The sequence below is a fragment of the Myzus persicae genome, unplaced genomic scaffold (assembly GCF_001856785.1).
Source record: "Myzus persicae strain clone G006 unplaced genomic scaffold, MPER_G0061.0, whole genome shotgun sequence".
NCBI classification, from domain to species: Eukaryota; Metazoa; Arthropoda; class Insecta; order Hemiptera; family Aphididae; genus Myzus; species Myzus persicae.
In genome coordinates this window covers 13013-29005 of record NW_019100673.1, presented here as the reverse complement: position 1 = coordinate 29005, position 15993 = coordinate 13013, and the positions used below count along the sequence as shown (strand labels likewise).

The following is a 15993-nucleotide window of genomic DNA, read 5'->3' as shown; positions in this document are numbered from 1 at the left end:
TTGTCAGTCTATGGGATATTTTATTTATTTATTTTATATCTAAAACTGTTTAATAGTAATTCGTTAATTTACGCGTGAATTTTAGATTCTGAACGAAATGTATCTCACATTCTCACTGTCTCGGGATTAAATTATTATTAATTCTTAAATAATCAAAAATTAGTTAATCAATAGTTGCGCCAATGTCCTAGGGCCTAGGCTGACAGATTGTCTCCATTCAGATTCGTTTTTCATCGTATACAATGATTTATTATTGAACTCAAATTTAACACATCTATCACAGTAACAAACTCAATAACGAGGCCTACTCGACACAATTATAGCTGAGCTACGTCCCTGGTATTATTTTTCTAAAACCGAAATTATAGGAAAACGTTAGGTAGTGTTTTTGACGGATTTTATATAAATTTGAATTTCAAACGTCTAATTTAAATATATTTATAAAATCTTAAGTTATAAAAAATTATTCCGTAAAATAAACGTTTTCAAATTATTAATAATTACAACAATATAAATTAACTAACCTGATTGCTTAACCCATTCTTTTGCCCTGGTTTGATCTTTTGGGAATCGGAATAGTTTAAGATTATCTTGTGTTCTTTTACTTTTACCACAACCAAAAAACATACATTTGTTTCCTTTTGTTGTCATGATTAAATTGTGAACAATACAATAAAATTCAAGTGGAATAAATCAATAAAATAGGATTTAAAAATGTATGAGTGGTATCATAAGTTGCTGTTGTCACTGTCACATTATTTGTGAACGTGATCGGGAACTATAATTGTTTATAGATTCTAACTAATAACATAATAATAAATTGATTAAAAGTCGTAGTGTTTGGGATATTAATATAAAATTATACAATATAGATTTATTTTTAGACGCGCAGCCGGCAGACCGAGCCGATTGTGATCGAGCGGCATCGTGTTCTCTCGCTGGACAAAGTATATACGCATTATGATGAATGCCAAAATATAAACTTTGAAATTCTATATTGACAAAATAATTTGCGCTATCTGTAGACGTATTGTTCAATTAAATTATCGGTTTCCATATCGCCCATGCCAATGGGCTATCTATGTATATTTAATCTATGCCCAGTGTCGTATTTGAGGTGGGGGGGGGGGAAGGGCATTTAAAATACATTAGCACTGAGCTATTATTAAAAGTCAAATTTCATTATTATGCGTATTGCGTATTATGACTATTGACTAGGCAGTAGGCTTACTCGCCTATCATGCGTTCCTACCAAATATACGGTACCTAGTTTTGAAACTACAATAGTAACCGTTTCTAACATAGGTACCATGTTCTGTGTTACAATCACGGTCTTAGATTAGTTTACAATCATAGATAATAAAGAAAAATAGTTGTAATCAATATCAATTATCAATATTCTGTGATAACAGTTAATAATAATAGTAAATAATGTTCAGTCCTCAGTGTTCAACTGTTGTATAAATTTCGTATTATTTGTTTCGTAGTTTCGTACGTTAATATATCAAAATCAAATGTGCAGAAGCAACTAACCCGATGGGTGTTGAAAAAAGGTGCAAAACGTTCTGTTGATGTCATTGATGACAATTCAGAATTGAAATCTAAAAAAAATTGTACATCTGACAATAACAGTACAAATGTCAACTGTCCTCTGTTTTCAAATTCATTTTCTAATACAAAAGAATCATCAACAACATTCCCAATCAATAATGAGCAGACAGCCACTACAAGTAAAAATATTGATATAACTAGTGATATATACAGTGTAGACATAGGTAATTTTTTAAGGACATCTGATAGCTTATTAACTGATCATGTAAAGGCCAAAATTATCAATATGGATAACATACCTTCAAATGATTTTATTTATCCATTTACTTTGAATATCAGAAACAGTAAAAGTATTAAGAGATCATTGAGAAAAAATCATTTTGAACAATACAAATGGCTGACATATTCTAACTTAAAATCTGGTTTATTCTGCAAATATTGTGTTTTATTTATTGTCAAAGGTGGTAAGTATAACACAGTAACTTTAAAAAAATTTGTAACTGAACCACTTACTAAATTTTCAAACCTAACTGGGAAAGATGGAGACTTAGAGGTGCACAACAATAATAAGTATCATATAAATGCCATACAAATTGATGATGATTTTTTGAAAACTCTTATTAATCCAAAAAAAGATGTGATTAATTTAATAAACAATGAAAGATTATGTCAAGTTCTTGAAAATTGAAAAAGACTAAATAACCAATAATACAATCCATCTTATTCCTTGGTCGGCAAAATATACCATTTAGAGGGCATCGTGAAGAAGGTAATATTTTAGATGATAGTGTTTCCTCTGTTAACATGGACAATTTTCGTGAACTTCTAAAATATAGAATACTTGGTGGTGATTCTACTTTAGAAAATCATTTAACAACTACTCATTCAAAAGCAACATATATTAGACCTGTAGTCCAAAATGAATTGATAGATTGTTGTAAACAAATAATAACCCAACAAATTTTACATGAAGTAAAAGAATCAAAATATTAAAGTATTTTATTTGACGAAACTACTGATATGAGTCATGTTTCTCAAATGAGTCTTTTTTTTGAGATACATTTAGAAGGGTGTAATTCAAGAAAATTGTATTGCATTTATTGATTGTCACACTTATATGTATGGTAAAAATAAAACAGTTGATTCTAATGAACATAACATCCAAGATACTACTCATAATACTGTCATAGAACCAAAATTAACTGGTGAAATTTTGGCAATACTGTTCTTAAGATATTGAAACATTTTTCTTTAGACCCTCAATTCTGTGTTGGAGTAGGTACAGATGAATGTTCTGTAATGGTATCTTCTATCAGGGGAGCTATTAAAACAATACAATCAGTGGCTAAAAATGCTATACGTTGTCCTTGTGCTAATCATGCATTACATTTAGCCATTTCCAAATCATCAACAGTTCAAAGTATAAGAAATAGTGTTGGTCTTGTAAAAGAAATTGTTTCATTTTTTAATATGTCTGCAAAAAGAAACTTTGTTCTAAAATCAGTTTTAAATGGAAAACCTCGCTTAAAAAGTCTATGTGAAACGAGATGGACGGACCGCCATGACAGCATAGCAATTTTTAAATATTCAATGTCTGACTTAATAGAAGCCCTGACTAATATATCAGAATGAAATGAATTATAGATTCATTTCATTTTCAATTATAGATTCATCATCTAAAGCTAAAACTCTTTTAATAGCTATGTGTACATATGAATTTATAATTTCAATTAATGCCTTATCTAACATATTATGTGTAACAGCTCCTATAAGCAGAATACCTCAAGGCATTGATAATGATATATTAGCTGCATTTGAATGTATTCAAAATGTAGTAACTATTTTGAAAAATATGCGTACAAATTGTGATACAGTATTTAAGCAAATATTTGATGAGAGCTGTTCATTAATGAAAGACTTTGAAATTGAAGTAAAAACTCCAAGGTTATCTAAACGTCAAACTCAACGTTCTAATCACCCATCTGAAACTACAGAAGATTTTTATAGGGTGTCTCTATTTATACCATTGGTGGAAAATGTGTTAGAAGATTTTAAGTCACGGTTTTTAAGTAAACAAAACCAGACAGTAACAATTTTGAGTCAACTTATACCAAAATTTATTGTAGATGTAAATTATGAAAAGATTGACTCAATAGTATCAATAATGAAAAATGGTTATAGATTTGATGATGACTTATTAGAACTATTGGAAGAATCACAATTAAAATCAGAAATACAACTATGGAAAGAAAAGTGGAAATCAATAAAAAATGAAGGTAATAATAATTTACTATGAAATAATTATATTATGAAATTATAAGCTTTAATTGTGTTTCAGGTGGAGATGTAATAAAATATGCATTAACAGCTATTGTCCAATGTAATGGTATACTGTACCCAAATATTAAAAAAATGTTGTATACAATTGCATGCTTGCCTACTACTGTTGCCTTTGCTGAGCGTAGTTTTTCGACACTAGGAAGGTTTGATCCTTATTTCATTAAATTTAAACTAATGTTACACAAAATTTACATTTATTGTAATATTGTATTATACTAATGAGTTTAATCACTTTTATTAGCTTTACCACATATCACTGATAATTTTTAAGTATAATTTGAATTAATTATTCATAGTAAATTTCTTATCTGCTATAACTAGCTAATTTTACACTATGTCCAAATAGTGATTTGCTTATTGCTTATTTGCTTATGCATGATAATTTTATTATTTTGTTATGCTTTGCTTTTTCAACTTAAGTTAAAAACTTGGTTGCGGTCAAACATGGGGCAAGATCGCTTAGTTGGATTGGCTTTACTAAATATACACAGGAACAGGGACATACAAATAGATGAAGTTATTGATATGTTTGCTGCCACAAAAAAAAGAAATATTGACTTAATAATATAATTATTTTTTTTTAGTAATTGAACTACTTTAATATTGACTATTGATTATTTTATATTATTATATTATTTTTTAGGATTATAACTGTATACAAGTTAGAACCGTGTCTAACAACTAATAAAGCACCTATTGCATTCAAATTTCCTGATATTGCAACAGTGAGAGATTTTTGAATTTTGCCCCCCCTGAAAAATTATCCCAAATACGCCACTGTAGTTACCTATAAGTATGGTCACAGCTTCTTTACTTTTTAGCAAAACATTACCACTGTGTAAGAATTTACAGTCTGTAAATTATGATTTGACTCAGTTATCACTGAAAACATTAAAGTCAGTATCTACGACTAGATGGGCTTGCCGCGCCGAAGCTGTGACTGCTGTTAAAAAAAATTACGCACCACTATTAATTGCAATAGCTGAAATTTGTGACAATACTAGACAACCCGACGTAAGAGTCAAGGGGTTAGGAATCTTACACCAAATGAAAACATTTGAATTTATGTTTTCTATGCAGATCTTAGATCCTATTTTAAATTTGGTGTTAAAGGTAAGCACATACTTGCAATCTCCAGATTTAAATTTGTTGACAGTTGTTAAAATAAAAAATATACTTTATACAATTAAAGTTTAAAATAATTATTATGTTATTATATTTTCAATAAATTATCTTATAATGGTCAATAATAAAATGACTTCCTGCGAAATCCATTTTAAACAATTTGTCAATAGATGTGGCCATTTGGAAACTTTGTTCTAAAAACCGTCTTTTCATATTGAAAATCACTGTGTCTAATATGGGGAAAAAAACAGTTGTTTTCCAATATATCTTTTCATCAATTATTCTATTGTTTTCCTCAGCTCTACTTGCAATTTTAACACCAAAACTTTTGAGAAACGTAGGCTCTTTTTTTTGTCTCTTCGGTCCATCTTTACGAGTGGAAATATTATGTTTATCGCAAAATATTATGACACCATCCCAAATCTCATTAAAATGGCAAGATGATCGATTAGTTTCTAAAGTACTTATAATTCCTTTAACTAAATTAGCAGAATTTCCTAATGTGGCCGATTTTGCTTGAAGCTAAGTTGGTATTACATGACGGTTCTGTCCCGATTTTTACAATTACGGGGAGATTAAAAAACGTTTGTCCACGACTTTTCCTCTTGAACGTTCAGATTTGTGGGTGCTTTCTATCCAAGTTTTTACTATTACTGGATAATTTAAAAACGATTAGCAGTTTCACAACCAATGATTTCATATGCCTGTGAAGATAGCTCCGTCCTACTTAGCTCCTTTAGCACTGTTAAGATAATGGTTTATACCAGACATATTAAGTTGCATTTACTCAATTTCTAATTTGTAATAACACGAAATTTCAATCAAATGAAAAAAACAATGAAGTTGGCTCATAAAAAAAGGTTTTATACAAAACTCAATTTTTTTTACCCCTATTTTAAGAGCAAATATGTTTCAGCAATTAAAACATAATAATACATTCTTTGATTGTGGAATAACTAATACTGTATTAAAAAATAAATTTATTATACCTCTATAAAAAACTGGTGATACAAATTGTAGAAATTACAGGCCTATTTCTTTATCACCAACACTATAAAGCCTTTAAAAATTTTTTGAAAATCAGAATTCTAAATTATTTAACTATAAACATGATTATTCTCAAGTTTTCAATTTGGATTACTACCAGGAAAATCAACTATGGATCCTCTGCTGATACTTTATATATTTTTTAATGAGAACCTAGATTATATTAATAAAGTGATGAGCATCTTTTTTGTATTTAAAAAATCTTTTGATTCGGTTAATAATGATATTTTAATTTAAAAAAACTCGATTATGCTGGTATTAGGGGTCTACAATTAAACTTTTCAAATCTTACTTAAGTAGTAGAACGCAGATTGTAAGATTAAGTGGTGTTCTTATTGATTCTGTGAATATCACACATGGACATGTTGTGTCAAAAGGAACTGTTTTAGAGCCTATCTTATTTTTTATTTATATAAATAGTCTACCTACTTAATTTAAATGATGACTCAAACATTTCCTGTTATGCTGATGATACCACCATATTATTATTACTATTACTAGTGATAATTATAATGATTTGAATAGGAAACCAAATTCTCTATAATATTGTATTAAAGTATGGTTAGATATTCGTATGTTGATGCTCACTATATTTAAATATTTTACTTTAAATCAAAACTTTCAGCTCAAATTACATCTTTTTGATTGTAACTTTAACTCTTGAGGCAGCATCAATTGTAAATCTGATGTCTTGGAAAAAGTAGTAGTATAAAAATATCTGGATATTACATTAGATTACAAATTAAAATGGGCATGTCATATTAATAATTTAATCTCCAATGTACTTATTTTTTTCTTTTTTTTAAGATGTTAAACGGTACTTTTAATATAAATATGAAGTGAATAATTTACATTGCTTTGGTACAATCAATTTTTAATTATGGAATAATGTTCTGGGGTTGTGCTTATAAATCACATCTTGAAAAACTAAAAGTTACAATAAATAGCATTATAAGATTTTCATTGAGCAAACCTAAATCCTTTAATACTAATCTTATTTTTAATGAACTTGATGTACAATACTTTGATAAATATTTTTTACTAACTAATGTATTATTGCTTTTATATAAACATAAACATCTTTTGACCAATGTGAATCATTCTTATATTACCAGATATAAATACAATATAAATATTGTTTTTAGTGGTACCTAATACAATTTTTGGTTCAAAAAGTAAATTAATCGTAGGAGCATATTTATGTAAGAAATTGAACATTAATTTATTTAATTTCATAACAGTTAAGGAGTTAAAATATTTTTTTGTATAATCTAGACATTGACAATATTTGAACTAATATTTATATTTGCTTAAATTATTTTTATTTAATGTTTATTAATTCTTTTAGTAGTATTATATTCTTTCTGTCACTTATTTTAACATAATAAAACGTATATATAACTTATAAACTAAACTCTACTCTCCCAATACAAGTTACGTCTACAAGGAGTGTTGTATACCTACTGCTTATTTTTTTTATCTTATTATGTTTATTGTAAATCTATTTTGAAAAATAAAAATTATTTTTATAATTATTATTTATTAAGCTTTATTGATGTATTATATTTATTATAAAAATTACATATCTACCTGACCAAAATAATTTTAAAATCATCTTAATATCACTTATGAAACTTGGAAATACATTTATGTTAAAAATATGAAAGTAAATAAAATAGTATGTACAAATATTTAAATTCATTTGCGTAGTTAAAAACCGGAGCATTTTACAATATAATTCATTTTTATTTATTAATTCTTCCTTGAATCACCATTCAATCTTCAACATGCTAAGAAGTTAAAAAAAATTATCATTTAACATTTAATAAAAATAATATGTATATGTTACGGTCAATGACGAAAACTGAACATTTACGTTATTAACCGGTCATTAACGTTAGAAGCCAAGTTGCTAGGTTATTTTCGTAAACTACCGGGCAATAACGTCAGTTTCCAAGATAATAGACTATTGTTGTAAATTACAAAACAAAATAAAACAATTTTACCTCAATGACCGAATATTAACGTTATTAACCATTGACTGTTGGTAAATTACGTAAATTACTGAAAATACACATTAATTTAATTAATTACAGACTACAGTTATTAATATTTATCTTATAATTTTTTTTATTATTAATTATATATTATATTTATTATTTATTTTCGCAAGGCATGCTGTTGTGACATTTTGAATTGCACAATATTCCCGCTAATCGACAAATGCATTTGTTTGTTCTGCACTTTAGTTTGCAATTACACCTTCTGTAACCTTGTGGTCCAGTGACACTACTAAAACCTGCAGCTTCTCTAAGCGTAATTTCTTTTTCGGTATTTACAGATACCAAATCAACAAAACATTCTTTGCAGGGATCGATCTGCGATCGAGTATACAAATGTTTAATTATGCCGTTCTCTGTACCTAATTAAAGATAAGCATATTTTATAAATTCAAATAAATATATCTAAATAATATAGGTAATTATAATTTTATAAGTACCTAATTTATATAAATCATCTTCAACCTGGGTAATAACTGCTAATAGGTTTCGTGGTGATCCACGTGCTCGATCAACATCAGGTATTCCAACTTTAACTGTGGTACCAACTTCTAGTGGACTAAATTTCTTATTTGAAATAGTCATCATTTTTTTGGCTTGTTTCTTTAAGCATTCACTTGATTTATGTCGTTCATTCTGTATTTTCTCATGACGTTGGCAATGCATGCATTTTGTACTTTCATTGTCAGCTTCCAGGAAAATAAAACATGTTTCACATTTTCTTAGGTTCGTATCTAATATGTTTAAATAATATGTTATTTTCATAAAATTTAAAATTTAAAATATAATATTAATTTACCTGTATCTATCATATTTTCTTGCTGTTCTGAAATTGGTGAAATAACTTCTTCAATATTTTGTTTTGAATCATGTAATCCAATTTCTTGCATTTGATTAAACAATTTTTCTATATCTTCTTCTGTTTTTAATGAATTTATTTCATCATTTGGTAGACCAATCGATAATAGTCCTGTTCTGGCAGTACAGCCAAACATGGCTTCATAAGGAGATCTTCCAATACCTTAAAACAAGTTTTAAAAAAAAACCTATTATTATAATTACCATAAAATAACCATAGTTGAGCCTAGAACAATTATAGAACCCTAATACTTTTTAACACATTAATACACTATCATACTAATTATAATAAATAACTGTACTGTTATTGATATCGATTAGAATAAAACATACATATTAGGTATATTAAGATAATTATGTCGGGTTGAATGAAAAATTAATTATTTTAATAAATTATACTAAATACTTTTTTTTTACCTGAATGAAGAGCTCGGTTTTTCTGAAACTGAATAAATTTCAAACCAGAGGGCCAATCCGTACTATTGTTTTCTGCCATCCACGTAGCCAACATATCCTCTACATCTCTATTTGCTCGTTCCACAGAACCTTGGCTCTGACTGTGCCTTGGTTTACCATGAACAATTTTGACGTCTTCCCACATATTGTGTAGTTCAGTTATAGTCGAATTTACGAACTCACGGCCATTATCTGACTGCAAAATAGCTGGTGCACCAAAGGTCGTGTAAATGTCAAGTAAATTATATGCTATCTCCTCTGCACGTTTACTTTTTAAAGGCCTTAAAATTACGAATTTCGTTAAATGGTCTTGATAACAAAAAATAAACCGAAAATCGTTAAAATTTTGGGATTGCATATCTATTAAATCTACTTGTGCTCTTGAGTTAAAAGCATTGTGTAATATTGGTTTGGAAACCATTCCTCTTTTTCTATTAGTAGATTTCTTTTGGCAGTGTGAACAAAGTTGTAAATATAGCATAATTGATTCCTTAGTTATATTGCAATACTTATTTTTTATTTCCGCAACCATTCGATTTCTCCCACCATGTCCAATAGACGAATGAGTAGTATGAAGAATATCAAAAAGTTCTTCATTTGTTACATAATAAAGCATAGAATTATTATTTTCTGATACTGGTTTTATCAAGCGTTCTTTTCCATTGACTATTAATATTTCATACTTACGAACCATCCTGTAATCTTTTACCGATTTTTTCAATCCCTTAGTATTTAATATTTTTTTCGACTCTTTAACTTTGGAAATTTGCTCACTATACTCCGATAAACTAAAATAAGAATTATTGTCAGTCCGTTTTTGACTAATCAACTTATTAAATAAATCGTTGAATTTACTACGCATAGTATCTACATCCATACTTAATATTTTTTACGTGAATAAAAAATTAATATTTAAAAATGCAATGACACGTGAACTGTCTAACTGCGAAATGTCGAACTGGTGAACTGCTAATAAAGCGATGTCAAACGAATACGATGTCTGCAACAATACTGAAATAGCTAAAATACGTTATAGGAAAAAAATCCAATAAAACAAATTACCTACCTTTGATAATTTGTTAGATAACCACCAGCTGCAGTGTATTAATATTTAATATTATTATGGTTTGCTCGACTGCTCGAGTAACTATCGCTGATTATCATTTAACGAGTGTAGATAGCTAACTAAAAGTGACCTGTATGTTATAAATGTATAAATAATGAATAATTTACAACAACGTCCAGCAGGAGTTGGGAATTTACGTGAATAATAAAATAACACCCGTGTTTACAACAATAACCATTATGTGTCGCCACTTACGTAAATTACCGGTCATTTATGTAAATTTGTATTATACAAGGTAATTTTCGACATTGGCCGGGCTATAACGTAAATATCCTCATTTTCGTCATTGACCGTAACATATACACTACTGTTTAAAATTCTGTACATTATGATTATTTGCACATATTTTTGATATAATTAAAATTATACCTTACATAACTACTGTGATTACTGTTTTGTAGTTTTATTTATTATTTATTATAATATAAATACTATTAATATGATATTATGACATATTATGGCATATACAGTCTCAATTACTTAGTTGTGCCAATGCAAATTTCCAAATCCACCCATGAGGTATTTAGATTCGTTTCTTTTAAGTTTTTTAAAGCGGTAAAAAGATCCCCTGTAGGCCTAAAAACCCGCATTTCTTTTTTTTTTACAGCTGTACTTTATAACACACACATATTATGCATAATCAACATATTTAATACAAACATAGCTCAATCATGATACCTAATTATTATTAGCTATTATACTGCTTATAGAGTCATTATAGACATATTCTTCTGAAAATTAAATAGAATAAAATAGAATATGAATGCCTTACTTTTCCTCAAAATTAATTGAGTGGAATTATTGTAAACGCTTTAATGAACTCTTTTATATAAGTCGCTCAAAGTTGGACAAATCAATTTTTAATTAGTCAAAAACTATACAAAAATAATTTGAACTTTAAATATGAGTTATTTAAGAAAAAATACAATTACTGTCATAATGTAAAATTGATACTTATACATAGATGATTTTAATATTTATTTGATAAATTTAAAGTTTCATCCAACTTAAGTCGTTTTCTATTTAAAATAAAAAATAGTTTTAATAATTGATGACACTTATTCCTCAAAACTTATTCACTTATTCGAGTGGAATTTAAAAACATGAGTCGTCACAATAACATAATTTTTTTAATAAATTTTGATGCTCATATTTCCTCAATATAAATTGAGTGGAATTTAAAAATAAAAGAGTCATCGCTTTAAATGTGATATTTATAATTAATAAAATACACCAAATTTATGTAAAAAACGTATGAACTTTTTAAAACAGATATTTATTATGTTTATAAGAATTTATTTAAGATAGTTGGACATTGATTTAAGCACATTCCACAAACCCAATCTGAGTTTTCAAATTCTTTTTGGTCAATTTTTGGTAAACATGAGTTATGCAGCCATTTAGTACGAGACCCACACTGAACCATTGTACTAACGACTTCACAATTATAATTTTGTTTAAAACTTCCTTCGTCTGTCCCAAAAATTAAGCAAATGTTCTTCACACACTTTGAACTTGATAGTATCAAGTCCTGTAAGTTTGAGCGATAACTGTTTGGATTTAAAACATTTATTATTCTTTTATTACTCATTAATTGATTTGCAAAGTACAACATAAATACACCACAGTTAAACCCATCATCTTGATATGGTATTTGGACAAACATATCTTTCCATTTGTTGATATCACCTACATTTTGCTTTGGTTTCCATATTTTAGGCACACCACATAAAACATTCAGAACTCTGTCCTTCCAGTAATTTATCATCACAATATTTTTATGCACGCTTTCTATAGAATTTAAATAACTCACTGTTTTTTTTATAAAATCTACATAGATCAAAGTCCAATGGTCTTTTTCCAGCAAAGGTATTAATAATCTTGATGAATCAATCCATTCAGGTCTGCTAGCTGTAGAATCTTTAACACTTCTACCAAGATTGAACATATAGTAAGATTGCTCTGGGCACACACAGCCTAATTGCTGTTTCTTCTTAGTGATCCAAGACCTTGAATTTCTCTCTAAAAATATCTGTAATAAACACCATATTTCTTTATCATGTAACCAAAGCATACTAGTATCACCTTTAGTGTTTAAAGTCGAAAAATCTAAAGAAGATATTTCTATCTCTTCGTTTTCAAAAGAAATTTGCGATACCACATATTTGTCAACTCCACGATAAGACTTCATGTAATACATTGGATCTTTCACCAATTTGTTCGTTCGGTATAAGTTATAATTTGCTGTTGGAGACTTATCAGTGGACGATTCCCATACAACTGATAGAATTTGGGTAGTCGAAGCCACAGGTGAAGCATTAACAACCGTTTTATCTATATTCTCAATCACTCTTGGACTTGTACTATTTTCTCTTATTAATAGACAATCCTGATCACTGACGTAACTGAGGTTATCAAGTAATTGCTACCTATAATTATTAGTATTGTGCGATTCGCAATCCCGAATGGTCGTTGTCGTTACAGTGTACATTTAAATATAGGACAGTGCACTATGTTAATTAAGGCAACCAAAAAAACAAATTTCGGATTTACGTGAGGATAAAAATTTCTATGAATTACATGGACAGTCATTGATAATTGCACAAAATGCAAACGTATCTACACCATCAAATAATGATTTTTCTTCAAATAGGATGTCTCAAGGCTCAAGTAGAATAACAGATTATTACATAACTTCTACTACTGGTTAAAGACGTATTTTTTCAAATGATGAAAAAAAAACTGAACTTAAAATAATATTTTATAATATTTTAGATGCCATATGTGTTGAAATGAACAGGCGATTTGATGAAAATGGTGAATTTTATGCAGTTTTAGGTGTGTTAGACCAAACTTCAAAAGAATTTTTAGACTGTGAAACACTGTAATTTTTCAAAAACTTTTCCATTTTATCGGTCTCATTAAACTAAAACATCAATGTGCTTTAGGGAAAACATTATTTTCATCTAGTGCTGGTCTTTATGAACTGTTGAATGAAGTACAAAGTTATAAAGTTGGATTTGAAGAATTAAAAAAAGTAATTGAACTTATTGTTGTAGTTCCTGTATCTAGTGCTTCTGCTGAAAGAAAAGCTTTTCAACAATGAGAAGAGTGAAAACATACCTCAGATCAACTATGAAAAGTTCTAGACTAAATGATTTGACATTACTTTCCATAGAAAGGGAAACTATGTATATATTTATAATTGTATTTTGTAAAAATATTAGTATTTAGGTACTTAAATAAAAATTGCAACTTTTGAAACTATATGCTTATTTTTTGGTTCAATTTTTGTTTTAATTTTTAAGTAATTAATTATTCATTTATTTACAAGAATAATCATTGAAAACTTTGAAATTATAGTAGGCTAGTAAAAAAAATCATTAAAAGTCCCCATTGCCGCCGGTGAGTAAAAGTTTTATAGTGGGCCTACCCAAAAAAAAGTCCTAGCTACGCCCCTGTTGAAAATACCTCTAGATTAATTAATCTTAAGTTATTTATAATAGAATTTCAAAACTGCCCCAAGTTAGTTAACTAGTTATTTAATTTTCTTATTAACTTATGAACTTAACTAGTTTAATTGAAAGTTAATTAACTTAACTTTGCTCAGATTATTTAAAAATAATCCATCAAGTTATATTATTTTTAATTTTTGTTGTTAAGGTGTTATGCTTGAAATATTAATACTAAAATAAAAATAATCCAATACTATAATATTATACAAACATTTCTGTTATTTTTTTGATAAAAGAATCGTGTTAATGGGTATATTTAATTCGATTAGATAGGCATAATAGTATATGGATTTAAATTTCTATTTGATAAAACAAATTTATATTTATTAAATTATTAATAAGGGTGTGTTGGTATAGTTTAATATTTAATAAACATGTAAAGTAAAAAAGGTATTTACACTGTACATTACATCAAAAGTTCAATAAAATTGTTTATTATAATTTTGGATATTAGAAATAACGCTGTCACTCTTTATGCGATCAACATACTAGGTAATTAAAAAATGTAGATCAACTTTTTTTAAACTAAGTTAAGTTAATATTTTTTTCCATATTAACTTTTATCTTATCGAGTTAAATTAATAATTTATTAACTGTTAACTTTTAACTTATCGATATTGTGTCCTCTTAACTTGACTTGAGTTAATTATTTTCATTAATTTGGCCCCCCCCCCCTTTTTGCAATTTTCATGTTTGTCTTCTCTAATATAATCAGGGCATAGACACTGTGTGTAATGGCAAAATCTGGTGACTGTGGCTTTGAACACGGTATCTAGGAGGGCGTAAAACGCGTTATCACTTAAATAAATCATATTATCATTATTATCACACAAAAATTATAATAGTAGCATTGGTCATTGCGTGGTTTGGTTGTTTCCGTTTTTATAATTCCGTAACTTAGAGGGATACACGTTGCTAACATTCTATCAGATTACGGATACGGTACAATTTCCAATACTTCAACCGTAGGGATACAGTAACCCGATCAGCTGATCGAGTGTCTATTCTATATTGTTCTGTGATATAATCTCTCTAATAATTATAAGTAATTCATGCAAACAAGAAATTTCAGTTTATACTGTCAAAATAATTTGGTGTTTGATAAATGGTTTATAAATATATCTTTTTAATAATATTTTATGAAGGTATACTATAAATACTTAAGTGGACGTTACACCGACACATTTGTTGTCTCCATCTTACAAGTTCCTAACATCTATTAGTTTAAAAATTAGAATACATTGATGTCTTGTAAAATGTAAAGGTAAGATTATTAGGTACCTAGGACATCTCATAGACTTTTTGTTGTTTTTTAATTTTAAATCGAGTTATGAGTATTTTAAAATTGTATATTGTTTGTACATCTTTAAATAATTATACTCGCTTTAAAATTAAAATATAATAAAAACCCTATGAGACGCCCTAGATGATAATATTACCTTTAAATTTTAAAAAGAGGTCAATTCAATCTAGTTTTTAAACTAACAGAGCTAAACGTTATCTGTTGAGAGTACAATTTGGTATGTAAGGCACTTGTTAGATGGAGACAATAAATGTGTCGGAGTATCAACCTTTACATTCTAGCACCAAAATGTATATTGTTCATTAACATATATTATTTAGTATTATGCTATTGTTATTACTTGTATTACACAAATCGCTTATTTTTATTTATATTATAATTGTTGTTCTTTTAGTAGGTATTTAAGAATAATATTTTGTAAGTTATTTAATTGTGTTCTGTATCATATTTAGATTATTTTTTAATTATTAATATTTTGTTTAAGATTTTAACTTATATATTTTTCTTTTCAACATTATTTATTAAATTTATATTGTTAGTTATTAGAATATTTATTACTAGTATATTAGAGGTCATAACTTTTGATAAATAAAACTATATAAGCTAACAATA

At 27.8% G+C, this 15993-nt stretch overlaps 3 protein-coding genes and 1 pseudogene across 4 annotated transcripts; 2 read left to right on the top strand and 2 right to left on the bottom strand.

Moving 5' to 3' along the window:
• The first annotated feature begins 1837 nt into the window (after nucleotides 1-1837).
• On the top strand, nucleotides 1838-2984 carry LOC111040415 (annotated as a pseudogene).
• A 200-nt stretch (nucleotides 2985-3184) lies between these two features.
• On the top strand, nucleotides 3185-4461 carry LOC111040446 (zinc finger MYM-type protein 1-like). Its single transcript, XM_022324369.1, has 4 exons — nucleotides 3185-3257; nucleotides 3315-3827; nucleotides 3890-4034; nucleotides 4311-4461. Exons 1-4 carry the CDS (start codon nucleotides 3185-3187, stop codon nucleotides 4459-4461), a joined length of 882 nt encoding a protein of 293 aa, XP_022180061.1.
• A 3467-nt stretch (nucleotides 4462-7928) lies between these two features.
• LOC111040454 (KRAB-A domain-containing protein 2-like) lies at nucleotides 7929-10775 on the bottom strand. The gene is made up of 4 exons (XM_022324380.1): nucleotides 9399-10775; nucleotides 8923-9144; nucleotides 8564-8857; nucleotides 7929-8485 (listed from the first exon to the last, which is right to left on the bottom strand). Exons 1-4 carry the CDS (start codon nucleotides 10312-10314, stop codon nucleotides 8220-8222), a joined length of 1698 nt encoding a protein of 565 aa, XP_022180072.1. The 5' UTR covers nucleotides 10315-10775; the 3' UTR covers nucleotides 7929-8219.
• A 1232-nt stretch (nucleotides 10776-12007) lies between these two features.
• Nucleotides 12008-13237, bottom strand: LOC111040461. 2 transcript variants are annotated; one of them, XM_022324399.1, is made up of 2 exons: nucleotides 12377-13237; nucleotides 12008-12308 (listed from the first exon to the last, which is right to left on the bottom strand). In XM_022324399.1, the coding sequence occupies exons 1-2, from the start codon at nucleotides 12761-12763 to the stop codon at nucleotides 12279-12281; spliced, it is 417 nt and encodes a 138-aa protein (XP_022180091.1). In that variant the 5' UTR covers nucleotides 12764-13237; the 3' UTR covers nucleotides 12008-12278. The 2 variants fall into 2 exon arrangements, with proteins under 2 accessions (XP_022180091.1, XP_022180083.1); XM_022324391.1 differs by having other exon boundaries at nucleotides 12008-12113.
• Between the last annotated feature and the right edge of the window lie 2756 nt (nucleotides 13238-15993).

What these genes read in the sequence shown, in the direction of transcription:
- LOC111040446 (XM_022324369.1), top strand. Translation starts at nt 3,185, where the DNA reads ATGAATTATAGATTCATTTCATTTTCAATTATAGATTCATCATCTAAA. An exon ending in GAAATCAATAAAAAATGAAG is followed by an intron (nt 3,828 to 3,889) that starts GTAATAATAATT and finishes ATTGTGTTTCAG; the next exon opens with GTGGAGATGTAATAAAATAT. An exon ending in AGTTTTTCGACACTAGGAAG is followed by an intron (nt 4,035 to 4,310) that starts GTTTGATCCTTA and finishes TTTTCAACTTAA; the next exon opens with GTTAAAAACTTGGTTGCGGT.
- LOC111040454 (XM_022324380.1), bottom strand. Translation starts at nt 10,314, where the DNA reads ATGGATGTAGATACTATGCGTAGTAAATTCAACGATTTATTTAATAAG. An exon ending in AAACCGAGCTCTTCATTCAG is followed by an intron (nt 9,145 to 9,398) that starts GTAAAAAAAAAG and finishes ACTTGTTTTAAG; the next exon opens with GTATTGGAAGATCTCCTTAT. An exon ending in AGAAAATATGATAGATACAG is followed by an intron (nt 8,858 to 8,922) that starts GTAAATTAATAT and finishes TAAACATATTAG; the next exon opens with ATACGAACCTAAGAAAATGT.
- LOC111040461 (XM_022324391.1), bottom strand. Translation starts at nt 12,763, where the DNA reads ATGTATTACATGAAGTCTTATCGTGGAGTTGACAAATATGTGGTATCG. An exon ending in TAGATTTTATAAAAAAAACA is followed by an intron (nt 12,114 to 12,376) that starts GTGAGTTATTTA and finishes AAATCCAAACAG; the next exon opens with TTATCGCTCAAACTTACAGG.